Source organism: Schistocerca americana, chromosome 3, assembly GCF_021461395.2.
Source record: "Schistocerca americana isolate TAMUIC-IGC-003095 chromosome 3, iqSchAmer2.1, whole genome shotgun sequence".
In the NCBI taxonomy this organism is placed as follows: domain Eukaryota; kingdom Metazoa; phylum Arthropoda; class Insecta; order Orthoptera; family Acrididae; genus Schistocerca; species Schistocerca americana.
The window spans coordinates 892652089-892669822 of NC_060121.1; the positions used below are offsets into that span (position 1 = coordinate 892652089).

At 45.7% G+C, this 17734-nt stretch overlaps 1 protein-coding gene across 1 annotated transcript in view; it reads right to left on the reverse strand.

The window, feature by feature from the left end:
* The window catches only part of LOC124605600 (proton-coupled amino acid transporter-like protein CG1139), a 201212-nt gene that overhangs the window by 28266 nt on the left and 155212 nt on the right, over positions 1-17734 (reverse strand). Inside the window, exons 4-6 of the mRNA XM_047137392.1 lie at positions 15293-15443; positions 7456-7577; positions 4701-4785 (exon numbers count right to left, since the gene is read on the reverse strand). Coding sequence (XP_046993348.1) covers positions 4701-4785; positions 7456-7577; positions 15293-15443 — 358 coding nt within the window. The remainder of the gene's footprint in view (positions 1-4700; positions 4786-7455; positions 7578-15292; positions 15444-17734) is intronic.

Below are 17734 nucleotides of genomic sequence, written 5' to 3' on the forward strand. Positions count from 1 at the left end.
CTATACTTCAGAATTTGGACGCTTTTTACCAGGAGCACAAAGGGATCACACCGGTGGAATTGCCCCTTTCTAAATTTTTGTAACAGATCGTACAGATAGGCCAGCATACCAGGCAGTGAAAAGATAATCTTGTTTTACTTTCCTGCCTTGCTCCTTAATCACATGATTTTATAATATTCCTTGCTTCGTTATTCACTACCCTCTATCCCTTCTTGCGATATGAAAATATAGCGGAGGCATATGATACAATTCCAGCTGCCAATGTATCATCAGTTACTGAATTATGCATTTTTCTTGACAGAAGAAAAACAAAACAAAACTAAACTATACAGATATAAATGACAGAAAATTATAATGTACTAACGAAGAAAGCTGGAGCGTTTATATGGCGAAAAACAAAACACTACCCAAAGGCAAGAACATTTAGTACACAGTAACGCAAAATTTATCGTATGGGCAATACTACCACTGCTCATATGCGCCGTTCCGATGTGAGCATATGGCCGGGCTACTTTTGCGATCACCGCCTCACATTTCCCACGGTGCTAGCGAGGCAAGTGCTAAGCGCGGCGCGAGAAACTGTGCCTCAACCACAACGCCGCGCGACCTGGCGCAGGCGCGTGTCGCGTCCCAGTCGCGTCACGTCGCAATTTGCGCGGTCCCATTAGAATGTCTGAAGTTACAAAAATGCGCGCTGCGCTGCGTCGCGCCTCACGCGCTATACGGGTCTCAATTTGCGCCTAGCCTAACGTACGATATGACAGCAGGGCCACAATGAGGTCCCTTCCACACTGTTGAGGTGCTGATAACGCTCTTACAGGAGTACGCGGCAACCACACTTATCACTCAACATCTTATGCAGTTTCTACCTTTATATACCCTACCAGGCCTGGTAACAACATTAAAGACGAACAACACAAATGCACTTGTTGGCCATTCTACCTGTTACAGAGAATTGCAACTCTAATCACGTACGTACCTCCGGCCGTTGTGGCAGAGCGGTTCTAGATGCTTCAGTCTGGAACCGCGCGACCGCTCGGTCGCAGGTTCGAATCCTATCTCGGGCATGGATGTGTGTGATGTTCTTAGGTTAGTTAGGTTTAAGTAGTTCTAAGTTCTAGGGGACTGATGACCTCAGATGTTAAGTCCCATAGTGCTCAGAGCCATTTGAACCACGTACCAGTCGTTGGTGTTCAAAAATGGTTCAAATGGCTCTGAGCACTATGCGACTCAACTTCTGAGGTCATCAGTCGCCTAGAACTTAGAACTAATTAAACCTAACTAACCTAAGGACATCACACGCATCCATGCCCGAGGCAGGACTCGAACCTGCGACCGTAGCGGTCACGCGGTTCCAGACTGAAGCGCCTTTAACCGCACGGCCACACCGGCCGGCGTCGTTGGTGTGTATGTGCTTGAAGTTACATTTACATCTGACGGTGTCTTCTGGATACTTCACTTTTTTTTGTCAGGCAGCGTACCAATGAACTGGGGTTTGATGTCTGTAACCCTGGCTGTCAGTTCGCAGACGATGGTGTTGTTGACAGAGAGGATCCAGCTCTAGAAAGTGATACGAAATGTGTGTGTGAAATACTAAGGGACGAAACTGCTGAGGTAATCGGTCCCTAGATTGCACATTACTTAAACTAACTTATGCTAAGGACAACACACACACCCATGCCCGAGGGAGGACTCGAACCTCCGGCGGGAGATGATACTAAATGCGGAGAGACAAATTTATTAGTACCTGACCCAAAATATAAATAAGTGCACTGCAGGCCAATACATGCTATTTCATAAACACTAAATTTATATTTTCACTTTGTTGGTGTCATTAAATAGTAATAAAAACACATTTGACATCGTTTGACTGTACGATCGACGATTACTTTCTACATCAGGGAGTGTGACTCACAGCTGATTTAAGCTGTTTGGAAGGAAGATGTAATTCACAAACAGGACACGTGGTTTTAGAACGATCAGTGAATGAGTATAGTGTTCTGGTATGGCACAGCTACCCAACTGGATAATTTAAAGATATAGAATACATTCAAAGAAGAACTGAATAGTTGCACTCCAATAAATGAAACAATCAACATTATCATACAAAGATTAAAAGCCGGCCGAAGTGGCCGTGCGGTTCTAGGCGCTGCAGTCTGGAACCGCGAGACCGCTACGGTCGCAGGTTCGAATCCTGCCTCGGGCATGGATGTGTGTGATGTCTTTAGGTTAGTTAGGTTTAACTAGTTCTAAGTTCTAGGGGACTAATGACCTCAGAAGTTGAGTCCCATAGTGCTCAGAGCCATTTGAACCATTTTTGAAAGATTAAAACAACAAGGAAGCACAGCAGGCTCATACATGAATGAAACAGCAACCACACTCAACACCAAAACAGCATGAAATTAGTTTAAGCTCCAAAAAATATTCTCTTTCCAACGTGAAGGATTGCCAATGCGCTCACCAATTAGTGGCCTCCTAGCCAACATATTCATCAACAACTTAGAGAAAAATGTCTCTACACACAAAATAAAATCAAAAAACGACGAAGGTATATGCTGGCACCGTTACGTCGACGACAAAATATGCCTGCTTGATGAATCCACACACACACACACACACACACACACGCACGCACACACACAGAGAGAGAGAGAGAGTGAGAGAGAAAACAGCTACACACTGAAACAAACACCCAAAAATTCCCTTTAATTTAGAAACAGAAACGGACAAAACGCTAAATTTTCTGAATTTCACCATTCGAAAAACAAACAACACCCATCACTTTACAACATTCAGAAAACCGACAGCCACGAGCACCACCATTCACAATATGTCGAATCACCCGTTGGCACACAAGCAAGCAAGCTTCAGAATCATGCTCCACAGATTGATCAGAGCACCCAAATAGCATTGGAAAATCGTTACAAGACCCATATGGTAGAGAAATTAAACCAACAAATTTGTAGATGGAAAGGGAACAAACGCACCACACATACAAAAACTTACACAACACAAAACAACACAATACACAAACAATGGCCACATGCAAGACACAAGACTGCAACAACACACAAATAAAAAATTACACATACTCACCTAATAACAAAACTGTCAGCAGACCAGGCAGCATATTGAAGAAAGAGATATTTCAAATAGGATACAGGACAGACAACACAAAACAGAAAAAAACTCAGAACATAGGAGACACCCACAGATAAATTCAACAGATCAGAAATATATGAACTGACATGCAACACTTTCCAAACAATATACGTAGGACGAGCATACAGGAATTTTCAAAAAAGATACTCGTAGTACCTGAGAGCCCTAAAGAGTAACACCATCCATAGCACATTTTCTGTCCACCTTATAGTCCACAGCCACCATCCAACTACAACAGCAAAATGTTTAAAAAGACTGAAATGCAGGAGCAACCTACATCACTAGCGAACAATAGAAGAAAACTCGTACATACAGAAGGTAACAGCAGAAGGCAGACAAGTTCTTAAGTGAATACACTATACTCTGTAAAGGCACATTGTTTAACAAATTAAAGGAACATTACACAAAAGGCAACACACACACACATACACACACACACACACACACACACACACACACACATAACACAGAGAGAGAAGAGGAGAGATAAAAGTAAACAAAATTGAACTTCGACGCCAAACTCACTTAGGAACAAATGAACGGCGAAAGAAGAAGGATCTGTCAACAACAAAACGTGAGTAATAACAAATATGTAAGCGAAACATTTTGCCACACCAAAATCACGTTTTTAAAAATCAAGGAATCTTTTAACTCACTGATGATATTCGTATTTATATTTTTTGGTTTGTAGATGACAAGCTATCAGTATAGTATATCATACAGATGGTTCTGCAAAACTGCATAGTGTAAAATCAAGCTATGAACAAAATCGAACAAAAACTGTCTTTAGGTCTCATTTTGTTAGATCAGTTACAATCTAAAATATCTTCACTTTTCACAGTTTTTCGATAAACAAACCACACTGATGATGGCACAGAGGTGCCGAAACGTGTTTGGTTAACAACGGAAAACTGTGTTTTACTTAAAAGGCGGATCCTATAGCTAATAAAGAACTGCTCGATTCATCAATGTCATAAAATGGTTCAAATGGCTGTGAGCACTATGGGACTTAACATCTGAGGTCATCAGTCCCCTAGAACTTAGACCTACTTAAACCCAACTAACCTAAGGAAATCACACATCCGTGCATGCCCGAGGCAGGATTCGAACTTGCGACCGTAGCAGTCGCACGGTTCAGGACTGAAGCGCTTAGAACCGCTCGGTTACCGCGACCGGCATCAATGTCGTACTGAGTCAGTGTGAGACAGCAGCAGAAGTCGATAAAGTAAGGCGTTGTGCACCGCGAACCGTAAAAGTAGAAAATTTGGGTTTAAATAGAGGTACACCAAAGGACTTCCTTCTTACTTACCATTCACCGATGAAATAAGAAAGGAGGAGGCAAGGGGGAGGAGAGGAGATGATTACAGGTTGATGATGCACCCTCCATCGTACAACGCACAATGGCTTTCAATTATACAGGTAGATGAAGATTTAGAACAGCAATGGGTGGTGTGAACTATTAATCACAAAGTGTCACTGCTGTAGAAGGAATGAATTTCATGACTCGCTGCCACCAAGCGAGAGCCGTAGGAACTGACCTGCTTAATACTGGTAGAAACGAAGATGACGTAGACGCAGCATGCGCTGTAGTAGGTGATAACCAGCGCCAAGTTGACGAACGTCCTGCAACGAGAAGGGATTAGTGCTCAGTGGAGAGAATTTCCACCGTAATTCGTCTGGCGATGCACCAGTGGTAGACACGCACGTCCCAGTCAGCGCACTCCACGCCAGTATATGTCGTTTGATACACACTAAATTTTCCTTTTTCACATTCGTATTGTCATTAGGCCGTCATTTTAATAAATTATCAATAAAATTTTCACAAAAATGTAAGTCAAAGTCATGTGTGAATTACTTTTTCTCGACGGAGAAATTTTTACTTTTAAAACTCAACCGTATTGCCTTCTTATTGCAAATCTAGCTCAGTCATGTTAATATATATAGTGGCTCCCTACCAACAGAACTGCCAATCTGCGCGAGATACGATTTAAAATTGCAGCCTATGTTCGAGTCTGGCTGCCATAAAGCAGTAATATTGTCTCAAATGTTTTATGACACGTGAATGTCGCAGTAGCTAGTATCGTTTTTAACCAGAACCTCTTCAGACAGAATGGAAACTTCTTAGTGAATTTTATTGCATATTCTGATTCTTTACTCAAACCATTATCTGTCATTCGTAGTAGATGATGATGTAATCGACAGATACAAAATGTGTCTGTTTCTGCACGTACGAGCCAATTGTAAACCTTTGTGTTCTGACGGTTGATACTTCTGTTCTAAATTTACTTTAGTGTTGAAAATTTGATTGTGCAGTGCTCTATGATTAGCCGTTCCAGTGTCTCGTCAGAAACCACCTTTAGCGTGATCCACAACCAACGACGTCGGTGCAATACGAGCACATTAAAAAGTCAAAGAAACTGGTACCTACCTAATACCGTGTAGGGCCCCCGCGGGCATGCAGAAATGCCGCAACACGACGTGTCATGGACTCGACTAATGTCTGAAGTAGTGCTGGAGGGAACTGACACCCTGAATCCTGCAGCGCTGTCCATGTATCCGTAAGAGTACGAGGAGGTGGGGATCTCTTGTGAACAGCACGTTGCAACGCATCACAGATATGCTCAATAATGTTCATGTGTGGGGAGTTTTGTGGCCAGCGGAAGTGTTTAAACTTAGAAGAGTGTTCCTGGAGCCACTCTATAGCAATTTTGGACGTGTGGGGTGTCTATTGTCCTGCTGGAATTGCCCAAATCCGTAGAAATGCACAATGGGCATGAATGGATGCAGGTAATCAGAAAGGATGCTTACGTACGCGTCACCTGTCAGAGTTGTATCTAGACGTTTCAAGGTCCCGTATCACTACAACTGCACACGCTCCACACCATTACAGAGCGTCCACCAGCTTGCACCAGTCTCCTCCTGACATGCTTGGTCCATGGATTCTTGAGGTAGTCTCCGTACCAGTACAGGGCCGTCCGCTCGAAACAATTTGAAACGAGACTCGTCCCACCACGCAACTTGTTTCCAGCCATCAACGGTCCAATGTCGGTGTCGACGGGCCCAGGCAATGCGTAAAGCTTGCTGTCCTGCAGTCCTCAAGGGTACACGAGTGAGCTTTCAATTCCGAAAGCCTATATCGATGATGTTTCGTTGATTGGGCCGGCCGGAGTGGCCGTGCGGTTCTAAGCGCTACAGTTTGGAATCGCGAGACCGCTACGGTCACAGATTCGAAACCTGCCTCGGGCATGGATGTGTGTGATGTCCTTAGGTTAGTTAGGTTTAATTAGTTCTAAGTTATAGGCGACTGATGACCTCAGAAGTTAAGTCGCATAGTGCTCAGAGCCATTTGAACCATTTTTTTTTCGTTGATTCGCTGGCACGCTAACACTTGTTGATGGCCCAGCACTGAAATCTGCAGCAATTTGCGGAAGAATTGCACTTCTGTCATGTTGAACGACTCTCTTCAGTCGTCGCTGGTCCCGTCCTTACAGGATCTTCTTCTGGCCGCAGCGATGTCGGAGATTTGATGTTTTGTCGGATTCCTGATATTCACGGCACACCCGTGAAATGGCCGTACGGGAAAATCCCCACTTCGTCGCTACCTTGGAGATGCTATGTCCCATCGCTCATGCGCCGACGATAACACCATGTTCAAAATCACTTAAGTCTTGATAACCTGCCACTGTATCAGCAGTAATCGATCTGATAATGTCTTGTACAGGCGTTGCCGACCGCATTCTGCCTGTATACACAACTCTATATTTGAATACGCATGCCTATTTTTCTTTCGTGTTTCAGTGTATTTGTACTGTACATTCAGATTCGCAACACTCAAGTAACGTGTGAACATGACTATAACCGTTAGAACACAAAGGTTAATATTTACATCGTAAATGAAATGTAGACTCAATTGCTTCGATTGTTAATTACAAAAACAGGTACACTTTATATATGTGGATTACAGCGCCATTTACCACCAATGGGAAGCAATGGTTTCAGGAAACTACGTATTTTTTGGGGTAGAATTCAAATTGCAATAGAAATGGGGGATGGGTCCCCAGTTGGAAATACAAAGTTGACCCACCAGGAAGGGTGGTTACGAGGTGACCAATCGCAGCACAGACTAATGTCTCCTTTGGCAGTATTGTCTTTTCAGGTAAACCTTTTTTTCGTACGATGCGTCGTTTTCGAGATATTTGGTTGCCTCAAGTTAAAACAAACACCCTCACTTACGCTTGGCTGCGGCTCGTGCGATCTGTGACTATCACAAATATTGTAGACATAGAGACTCACTTGGAAAAGGGCGCCCACACTTTCAGACGACCCGGCCCATACAGGAAGGCGTATTCTGCCGTCTCCGCGAAGCCCAGCACGGGCACACGAGCCCTTCGGCACACGATGTGGGACGACCGCACCTGCAACAACACAGCCACACTGGTTTTAGTGAGTAAGATTACCAGCTCAGTCTAAAACGTTTAAACTGCAATCTTAGAAATTATACAGACAAACGTTCATTCACTTGTATTTTGAAACTTGAAAAACATTCCAGAAGATCGTCCTTGTGAAATGCACTCCATCCAAAATCCTTTACAGGATGAATCAGAACTCCATCGACAAACTCTCAGAGGTTGTTCTGCAATAACGTCAGAGTATTTTGGTATAAGGGACTCACGGTCTGTCGCGGATCTTCATAGAGTTATTGCATTTCTTTTGGGTTTTACTGCAATTACGTTAGTATCTGCACTGAACTGAAAATGGCGGACGTCAGTGCAAATGCCGAGGGTATGCGCCGTACGAGTGTTTATATTCTCTCACGGTTCCCGCTGTTCACAGCAGTAGTACCCGTTTGAACTACTTACCTTGAAGCTTGCATTCAGAACTGCCCGCTGCTGTCTAGTCTGTTGTCTTCCGGCAGAGTTAGTTGTGCGCTAACATTGACACACAGCAGGACTACGGATGGGTTTGCTGGCGAAGAGTCGGCCGATATGCATCCCGTGTTTGACTTCACCGAATCCATGGAAGGATAGAATAGCGAAGCTTTGCTTGACATCTTCCCGCACCGACGGCAGACACATCACAGCACTTTTGCATCTCTACATTGGCGTCAACTGCAAACCCGATCCTTCCGTGTTAGAATGGAAGCTGTTGGATTTGTGAGGTATGCTAGAGCACCAGATACGGATCAGGAAGTGTTACATGCGATCGGTGACAATCCTAACTCTCGTAGTCGGGGCGTTGCACGAGCTCGGGACACAAGCCAATCAACTGCTTCGAGAGTCGTACATGAACAAAAGAAGAAAGAAGGAAGGAAGATGGAGCTTTAATTTTCCGTCGCCAGTGCTGTCATGAGATACGGCACGCGTACAACAATTGCAGCCTTATCATCCACAGCAGGCGCAATAGCCACCGCTATCGTACTTCCCATTTCTAGTGACGTTTTCAATTTGGTTCTACAGCAATTTACAGAAAACCCCAGTTTTCCTGATTTCGTATTGGTTGCAAAAGAGGCCACGTTTATAAGACAGGGTATGTTCAACAGCTGGGAGTACCATGTATAGGATGACGAAAATCGACACGCAGTGGTATGTCGATCCTATCAACAGAAGTTTGCTGTGAACGTGTGGGCTGGTATTGTCAACAATTTTGTGATCGGATCTTACCTGCTTCCTGGTACCCTGAACTGAGTCGTGTACAAAATGTTCCTCCAACATGTGCTCTCACACTTCCTAGAAGATGTGCCGCTGAGAATTCGTCGGGTAAGTGTTTTCAACACAGTGGGGCTCCAGCACACTTTGCATTCGATGTTAAGGACCAGATTGGACTACACACTGGACGGCAGTGAATTGGACAGTATTCCTGTTCCATGGCCAGCTCGGTCTCCTGATGTGATATTTATGGGCTTCTTTCTTCTTTTGGAGGCATGTGAAGAGGCTAGTGTATAAGACTGGTCGATGCTCGCACGGACCTGGTTACTAGACTTATCGCTGCCAAGGAAGTGGAACGTCAATCCCCTGGCATTCTTGAGCGTATAAGACAGTCGCTGGTGAGCCGCTGTATGCTCTGTCGTTATCATTGCGGTCGAAATTTTAAGCAATGCCTGTAAGGGAACTGTTCTGGATTTGTTACATGTTGTACTACACATTGACACAACAGACTGAACACACTGTGATAAAAGCGTATGCGTTTCGTCCGAGGATATTTGCATTTCTCCGTACTATGTGGTGTACGTTTTGGTTATCGCTAATTATAGGCTTCTTCACTGTTGTCAAGGTATTTTTAGAGGAATAAGGGTAATTGCGGTAACAACCCGAGTAAATTATAATTACATTACTGCTCTGTGAACAGCCGCCCAAAACTGTGCGTACCTTAGACCAAAATACTCAGAAGATATCCATGAACAACCTTTGAAAGCTTGTCGGTCACTTTTGATTTACCTTCTACAAGTCCAAACGACTCTCCAATTGTATGGCAGAGCTCTCATTTGTTATATGTATTTCAAACTCACAACATGAAAGTCAATTGTTTCACTGAAATGTCAAGACAATTGTTCTTTTCAGAATGAGATTTTCACTCTGCAGCGGAGTGTGCGCTGATATGAAACTTTCTGGCAGATTAAAACTGTGTGCCGGACCGCGACTCGAACTCGGGACCTTTGCCTTTCGCGGGCAAGTGCTCTAACAACTGAGCTACCCAAGCACGACTCCACGCCCCGTCCTCACAGCTTAACTTCTGCCAGTATCTCGTCTCCTACCTTCCAAACTTTACAGAAGCCCTGTAAAGTTTGTGTTTGGTGGTAACATACTACCCTGATACCAGGTACTATCGATGTGGTGGCACGTAGAATACTTATTAACTCAACTACCTATGATACGCCGAGTACCGACTAACAGCAACGATTAAATGTACTAATATAATGACTGCCCTCGCTGCGCTCGGCTGTCACTCTTACAACCAGTTCGAGATCTTGATCCATACCAGTGATGTGACACCACCCAATTACTCCCTTTACCTCGACAGCAGAGCGGCTACGTCTCTTTTAATTATTTGTGAGTTTAAGTAGTAAAAATACGATGGCGTAACGAGGCATAAAAAAGTGCTTCACCTCAAAGTGGAATCACAAACGACTTTTACTGTAGCGAAAACATGGCGAAAGCAAGTCAGAGCTGTAAGAGGTCACGAGTGTTAGTAGTAAAAACATGATGGCGTTGTGAGTAAACGGGGTCTACTGCAGTCGCCAAGACAGATGGCCCTGTAAAGTGACTTTCTGGAAGTAGTTATGGGGTGTTCAGAATGAGTCGCGTGACAGGGAAACGCAGAAGGAGGGCGTAACCCGGATGTCGCTTCAGTGACGTCGGCGGGCGGGGCAGGAGACCCGTGGTCTTCTCGCTCCGTCCTCCATGTTCCACCATTCTGAAAACAATTTAACTATCCCGCACAATCACATTTATTTCTACACAAATAACTGCTTGCGTCCGCAAACGGAACCGGTAATCTCATACGACTAAGACGTGTTTGTGGCGCATACTTAAAATATATTCAAAGCAACAGGTGGTGGGGTCAAAATAACACATTCACGCAACAATGCTAGGTACGGGGACAGCTATTAAAGTGTGAAGCCAGTGGGTAAAATGGAAAATAAATACGTAAGGGTGAAAATGGTTCAAATGGCTCTGAGCACTATGGGACTTAACATCTCAGGTCATCTGTCCCCTAGAACTTAGAACTACTTAAACCTAACTAACCTAAGGACATCACGCACATCCATGCCCGAGGCAGGATTCAAACCTGCGACCGTAGCGGTCGCGCGGTTCCAGACATAAGCGCCTAGAACCGCTCGGCCACCAAGGACCGGCCGTAAGGGTGACACTGTGGCAAAATTCGTATAAGTGTTGCACTTTTTCCAGTATATGTTTGGACTTCAAGTCCCAGGCAGTTGTGTCCGTATCTACTAAGGTTGTCCAGAGCCAATATTAGGGACGTCATCACATGCGGCTTTTTCCATCCGCTGATGGGTAGACATAAAATCCAGTGACCTTAACTGTTTCTGTTGTTACGAGGGCTATTCGGAAAGAAAGTAAGGTCCGATTGAACGCGAAATAGAAATCAGTGAAAGACCGGTGACACCTTGCACAGATGTGCTCGGCAGTGTCTCTAGTATACTCGTCGATCGCATCACGTCGCTGTTTCCATTCCTGGGTGAACAGTGAGCACGTAAACCCACAATACAGATCGTAATTGACTCCCCCTGAGTTTTAGCTCTGCTCACATGAAACGGTGGCTATGAGTGTAACATTTTGACACAGACAACGAGCTGTAGAATAGCGTAGAGCATTGACGAAAAGCAGAGGTGGCTGCCTTCTATGACGAGAATACTGGAAAGTTGGTGCAGTGCAACGACAAATGTCTATGTCTGAGCGGCGACTATGTAGACAGGTATCTGGAAGGTTTTGCTAACTGTTGAAAAAAAAATTCATCTTCACAGTCGTTTCCATTTCGCGACCTATAGGACCTTACTTCCCGAATAGACCTCGTGTGGACATTGCTATCGTCCAAGCTAATTCCCAAATAATAAAATAAGGCAAGAGCATGGTATTTCACGATAATTATTTAACCGTGTCCTGGAAAAAATCGTCGGAGAATGGATCAGATCTCTAACAGCGAACACCGGATTAGGGACGGGGATCAGAGCAGAAAACCTATCGATCCATCGCCTAGGTTTTGCAAAAAACCCGACCCTGTTGACAAACGATACGCAAGAAGCTACTATGCAACTTCATGCACTGCATTTAATGGCAGAGAAAAAAATGCCTATCGATGAGCATCGGAAAGACCAAATGCGTTACCAATATTAAACACGCCTCTAGAACGACGAAAGTCAGTGCTGTCATGCATGTCAGTAGAACCAAAAACGTAAAGTATAGAGAATGGATTTCAGATGATCTCAGTGAAACGATATCTCTCGTGCAAAGGAAAATCAAACTTGATAGGATATACTATGTTTACAGAAAAATGTACGCTTAGGAAGATTCAAATGGTTCAAATGGCTCTAAGCACTATGGGACTTAACACCGAGGTCATCAATCACCTAGACTTAGAACTACTTAAACCTAACCAACCTACCGCATGAATCCTGCAGGGCTGTCCATAAATCCGAAAGAGTACAGGAGACCGAGGGGCGAGGGGGGTGGAGAGCACTTCTGAACAGAGCGCAAGTGTTTAAACTCAGAAGAATGTTCCTGGAGCCACTCTGTAGCAATTCTGGACCTGTGGAGTGTCGCATTGTCCTCCTGGAATTGCCCAAGTCCGTCGGAATGCAACAGTGAACAAGAATGGATGCAGGTGATCAGACAGGATGCTGATGTACTTGTCACCTGTCAGAGTCCTATCTAGACGTATCAGGGGTCCCATATCACTCTAACTGCACACCCCCACACCATTATAGAGCCTGCACCTGCTTGGCCAGTCCCCTGCTAACATGTAGGATCATGGATTCATGAGGCTGTCTCCATACCCGTACACGTCCGTCCGCTCGATACAATTTGAAACGAGACGCCTGACCGGGCAACATGTTTTCAGCCATCAACAATTGAAAAACGGTGTTGACGGGCTCAGGTGAAGTGCAAAGCTTCGTATCGTGCAGTCATCGAAGATACACGAGTGGGCGTTCGGCTCCAAAAGCCTATATCGATGATGTTCAGTTGAATGCTTCGCACACTGACATTTGTTGATGGCCCAGCATTGATATCTGCAGAAATTTGTGGAAGAGCTGCACTTCTGTCACATTGAACTATTCTTTTCTGTCGTCGTTGGTCACGTTCTTGCATGGTCTTTTTCCGGCCGCACTGATGTTGGAAATTTCATGTTTTACCGGTTTCCATATACACTCCTGGAAATGGAAAAAAGAACACATTGACACCGGTGTGTCAGACCCACCATACTTGCTCCGGACATTGCGAGAGGGCTGTACAAGCAATGATCACACGCACGGCACAGCGGACACACCAGGAACCGCGGTGTTGGCCGTCGAATGGCGCTAGCTGCGCAGCATTTGTGCACCGCCGCCGTCAGTGTCAGCCAGTTTGCCGTGGCATACGGAGCTCCATCGCAGTCTTTAACACTGGTAGCATGCCGCGACAGCGTGGACGTGAACCGTATGTGCAGTTGACGGCCTTTGAACGAGGGCGTATAGTGGGCATGCGGGAGGCCGGGTGGACGTACCGCCGAATTGCTCAACACGTGGGGCGTGAGGTCTCCACGGTACATCGATGTTGTCGCCAGTGGTCGGCGGAAGGTGCACGTGCCCGTCGACCTGGGACCGGACCGCAGCGACGCACGGATGCACGCCAAGACCGTAGGATCCTACGCAGTGCCGTAGGGGACAGCACCGCCACTTCCCAGCAAATTAGGGACACTGTTGCTCCTGGGGTATCGGCGAGGACCATTCGCAACCGTCTCCATGAAGCTGGGCTACGGTCCCGCACACCGTTAGGCCGTCTTCCGCTCACGCCCCAACATCGTGCAGCCCGCCTCCAGTGGTGTCGCGACAGGCGTGAATGGAGGGACGAATGGAGACGTGTCGTCTTCCGCGATGAGAGTCGCTTCTGCCTTGGTGCCAATGATGGTCGTATGCGTGTTTGGCGCCGTGCAGGTGAGCGCCACAATCAGGACTGCATACAACCGAGGCACACAGGGCCAACACCCGGCATCATGGTGTGGGGAGCGATCTCCTACACTGGCCGTACACCACTGGTGATCGTCGAGGGGACACTGAATAGTGCACGGTACATCCAAACCGTCATCGAACCCATCGTTCTACCATTCCTAGACCGGCAAGGGAACTTGCTGTTCCAACAGGACAATGCACGTCCGCATGTATCCCGTGCCACCCAACGTGCTCTAGAAGGTGTAAGTCAACTACCCTGGCCAGCAAGATCTCCGGATCTGTCCCCCATTGAGCATGTTTGGGACTGGATGAAGCGTCGTCTCACGCGGTCTGCACGTCCAGCACGAACGCTGGTCCAACTGAGGCGCCAGGTGGAAATGGCATGGCAAGCCGTTCCACAGGACTACATCCAGCATCTCTACGATCGTCTCCATGGGAGAATAGCAGCCTGCATTGCTGCGAAAGGTGGATATACACTGTACTAGTGCCGACATTGTGCATGCTCTGTTGCCTGTGTCTATGTGCCTGTGGTTCTGTCAGTGTGATCATGTGATGTATCTGACCCCAGGAATGTGTCAATAAAGTTTCCCCTTCCTGGGACAATGAATTCACGGTGTTCTTATTTCAATTTCCAGGAGTGTATTTACGGTACACTCGTGAAATGGTCGTACGGGAAAATCTCCAGTTCATCGCTACCTCGGAGATGCTGTGTCCCATCGCTCGTGCGCCGACTATAATGCCACGTTCATTCTCACTTAAATCTTGATAACCTGCCACTGTAGCAGCAGTAACCGATCTATCAACTGCGCCAGACACTTGTCTTATGTAGGCGTTCCCGATCGCAGCGCCGTATTCTGCCTGTTTGCGTATCTCTGTATTTGAAGACGCCTGCCTAGACTAGACTCTTTGGCGCTTCAGTGTGTAACCCACTCCACGCAGGTAAAGCACATCAGCCGCAGCCGCAGCCAAAACGTTGGTTTCTGCAGTACAGCTTTTACATTTTGAAACTTTATGCCAACTGACTCTGTCCAAGGAAGCCTACGTATTTATGTTTGAATAACGTACAAAATTCTTATTCGAGTTACATTTTACTAGACGTACCGCCAGAAGAACAGTGAAATTGTAATACTAATCCTTTACATTTCCTAGGGGACCTGCCTCTCCAGACCAAGGATGTACTTGCCTCCGTTGGACAATACAGGCCGAGATGCAACGACTCTAGTCATTTCCTAGATGAGGTGCATAGGCTGTAGCGTAACGTGATCTTAAAAAGTGCTTGACAGCTAAGTGGAGTCATAAACCTCTTTTAGTGTTATGAGAAACAATGTAAGAGGCTATAATGCTAGCCGTCATAAACGCGGGGTCAACATTTAGCTGTGAGATGTCAGCCCTCAGACGACTTGTTGCATTCTTTGGACCGACAGAGCGTCGGTTTTGCCGAGTGCCGGTGGTGGAGCCGCTACTGACCAGCATGTGGACGCAATGGCCGCAGAGCATGCCGATGAGCACCGTGCCGATGAAGCCGACGGCGGTTCCCGCGTTCTTGAAGGCCATCGGCATCGCCAGGATCCCCGAACCCAGGCTGCACTTGAGCAGGTGCATCAGCGCCCCCAGGTCCCTGTGGGCAGACAACGGTCGCAGCAATCAATAAAAACTGCTCTGTCCGCAGAAGACTAGCGTATTTCTCTAATTTTTATTCGTATCGACATCGTTTCAACGAGACAATGTCTCAGCGTGTGTCATGATGCCTACCGAGTGCGTTGGAGCAAAAACAATAAGAGAACATAAAACTATGTAAAGAGAATGGAAATAACGACTCAGCTACAAATAACAACAAGAAATATACAGAATATTTTCTTCATTTTACAAATCCTATAGATAGCAATGCATCGGCTATATACCCATACTAGCTGTGAGAAGAATTTCTAAAGTCGAGAGGTACGATTTGAGAAATCCTGTTAAAACTCACATGACGTTGGCTTGATGATTTTACGAGGGACACTCCAAAAGAAATGCACTCTATTTTTTTAAATCCTTCTTTTATTCTACATGTTTGAAAGTTTTACAGTGTGTAGACACATCCTTTAGGAACAATATTTTCATTTCTCCACACAATTTCCATCCCTCTCAACTACCTTTCGCCATCTTTGAACCAGCTCCTGTACACCCGCACGGTAAAACTCTGGACCAACCTGTTGGATCCACTCACTGTTTGGCTGCGTGCACAAGGGAGTCACCATCTTTGAACCTTGTTCCACAAAGAGAGTCTTTCAGTTTCCCAAAGAGATGATAGTCACATGGATCCAGGTCAGGACTATAAGGCGGGTGTTTCAGTGTTGTCCATCCGAGTTCTGTGATCGCTTCCATGGTTTTTTGACTGACATGAGGCCGTGCATTGCCGTGCAACAGCAAAACATCCTGCTTTTGCCGATGTGGTCGAACACGACTCAGTCGAGCTTGAAGTTTTTTCAGTATCATCACATATGTATCAGAATTTACGGTGGTTCCACTTGGCATGATGTCCACAAGCAAGAGTTCTTCGGAATCGAAAAACACCGTAGCCATAACTTTTCCAGCAGAAAGTGTGGTTTTGAAACTTTTCTTCTTGGATGCATTTGCATGATGCCACTCCATCGATTGCCTCATCGTCTCTGGTGAAAAATGATGGGGCCATGTTTCATCACCTATCACAATTCTTCCAAGAAATTCATCACCACCGTTCTCGTACTGTTCCAAAAGTTCGCTTCATACCGTTTTTCTTGTTTCTTTGTGAGCCCCTGTCAACATCCTGGGAAACCACCCGACACAAACCTTTTTTAACGCCAACACCTTCAGTATACTGCAAACACTTCCTTCCCCTATCCCAACGTAGCGTGACAATTCGTTCACTGTGATGCGTCTGTCAGCAGTCACCAATTCGTTAACTCTCTGCACATTGGAGTGTGTGCAGTACGAGGCCTACTGCTGCGAGGGCGATCCTCAATATTGCCGTGTCCACTTTCATCATGTAACCTGCTTGCCCATCGACTAATTGTATTGCGATTGACAGCAGCATCTCCATACACCTTTTTCAACCTCTTGTGGATGTTTCCCACTGTCTCGTTTTCACAGCACAGGAATTCTATGACAGCACGTTGCTTCTGACGAACGTCAAGTGTAGCAGCCATCTTGAAGACATGCTGTGATGGCGCCACTCACGGGAACAGGTTTTAACTAAGTTTGAAAACAAGCGGGAAGGATGTATCTACACACTGCAAAACTTTCACACATGCAGAATGAAAACCGTATTTTTACAAAAATAGTGTGCATTTCTTTTGGAGTGATTCTCGTACTTCATTTCCAATTCGTTAGTTGCAGACCGATTTTAGTTTGTTATCTAGGCTCTAAAACAGGCCATAGGAAACACATAAAATTACACTGCTTGTCAACTGCTTGGACTCTCAGTAAGGAATAAGCTCTCCTCGCTTACTAACGTATGTATTGTATCTGTTAGTCAAGCTAGCTACTAAAGAGTTGAGGACTCCTTGGGGAATATCGCCCCATTCCTCTCTCAAGGCGGTTTGCAGTTGTTGCGCCGTTCAGGAAGCGGGTATTAGTGGAGAAAAAGTCTGCCAGGAGTATCCCAGGCATGCTCTACAGGGTTTAGGTGTGGGAAGTACGCAGGGCATTCCATAAGTTCAATATCTTCACTTTTTCAGTGTGTCCGACATCTCAGCGGTTCTGCGTCGGCGGGAACTGTCCTCTAAACAGAAAGTCAGGACCTACAGCACTCCTAAAGAGACGGATGTGATCCAGAATAATCTCTCTGCTATACCGCTTTTCTGTAACAGTACCTCGTGCAAAGATATACTGAGGTGGCTGCCCATTGAGCATATGCTTTCCCACATCATAACACCTTGGCCATACCGA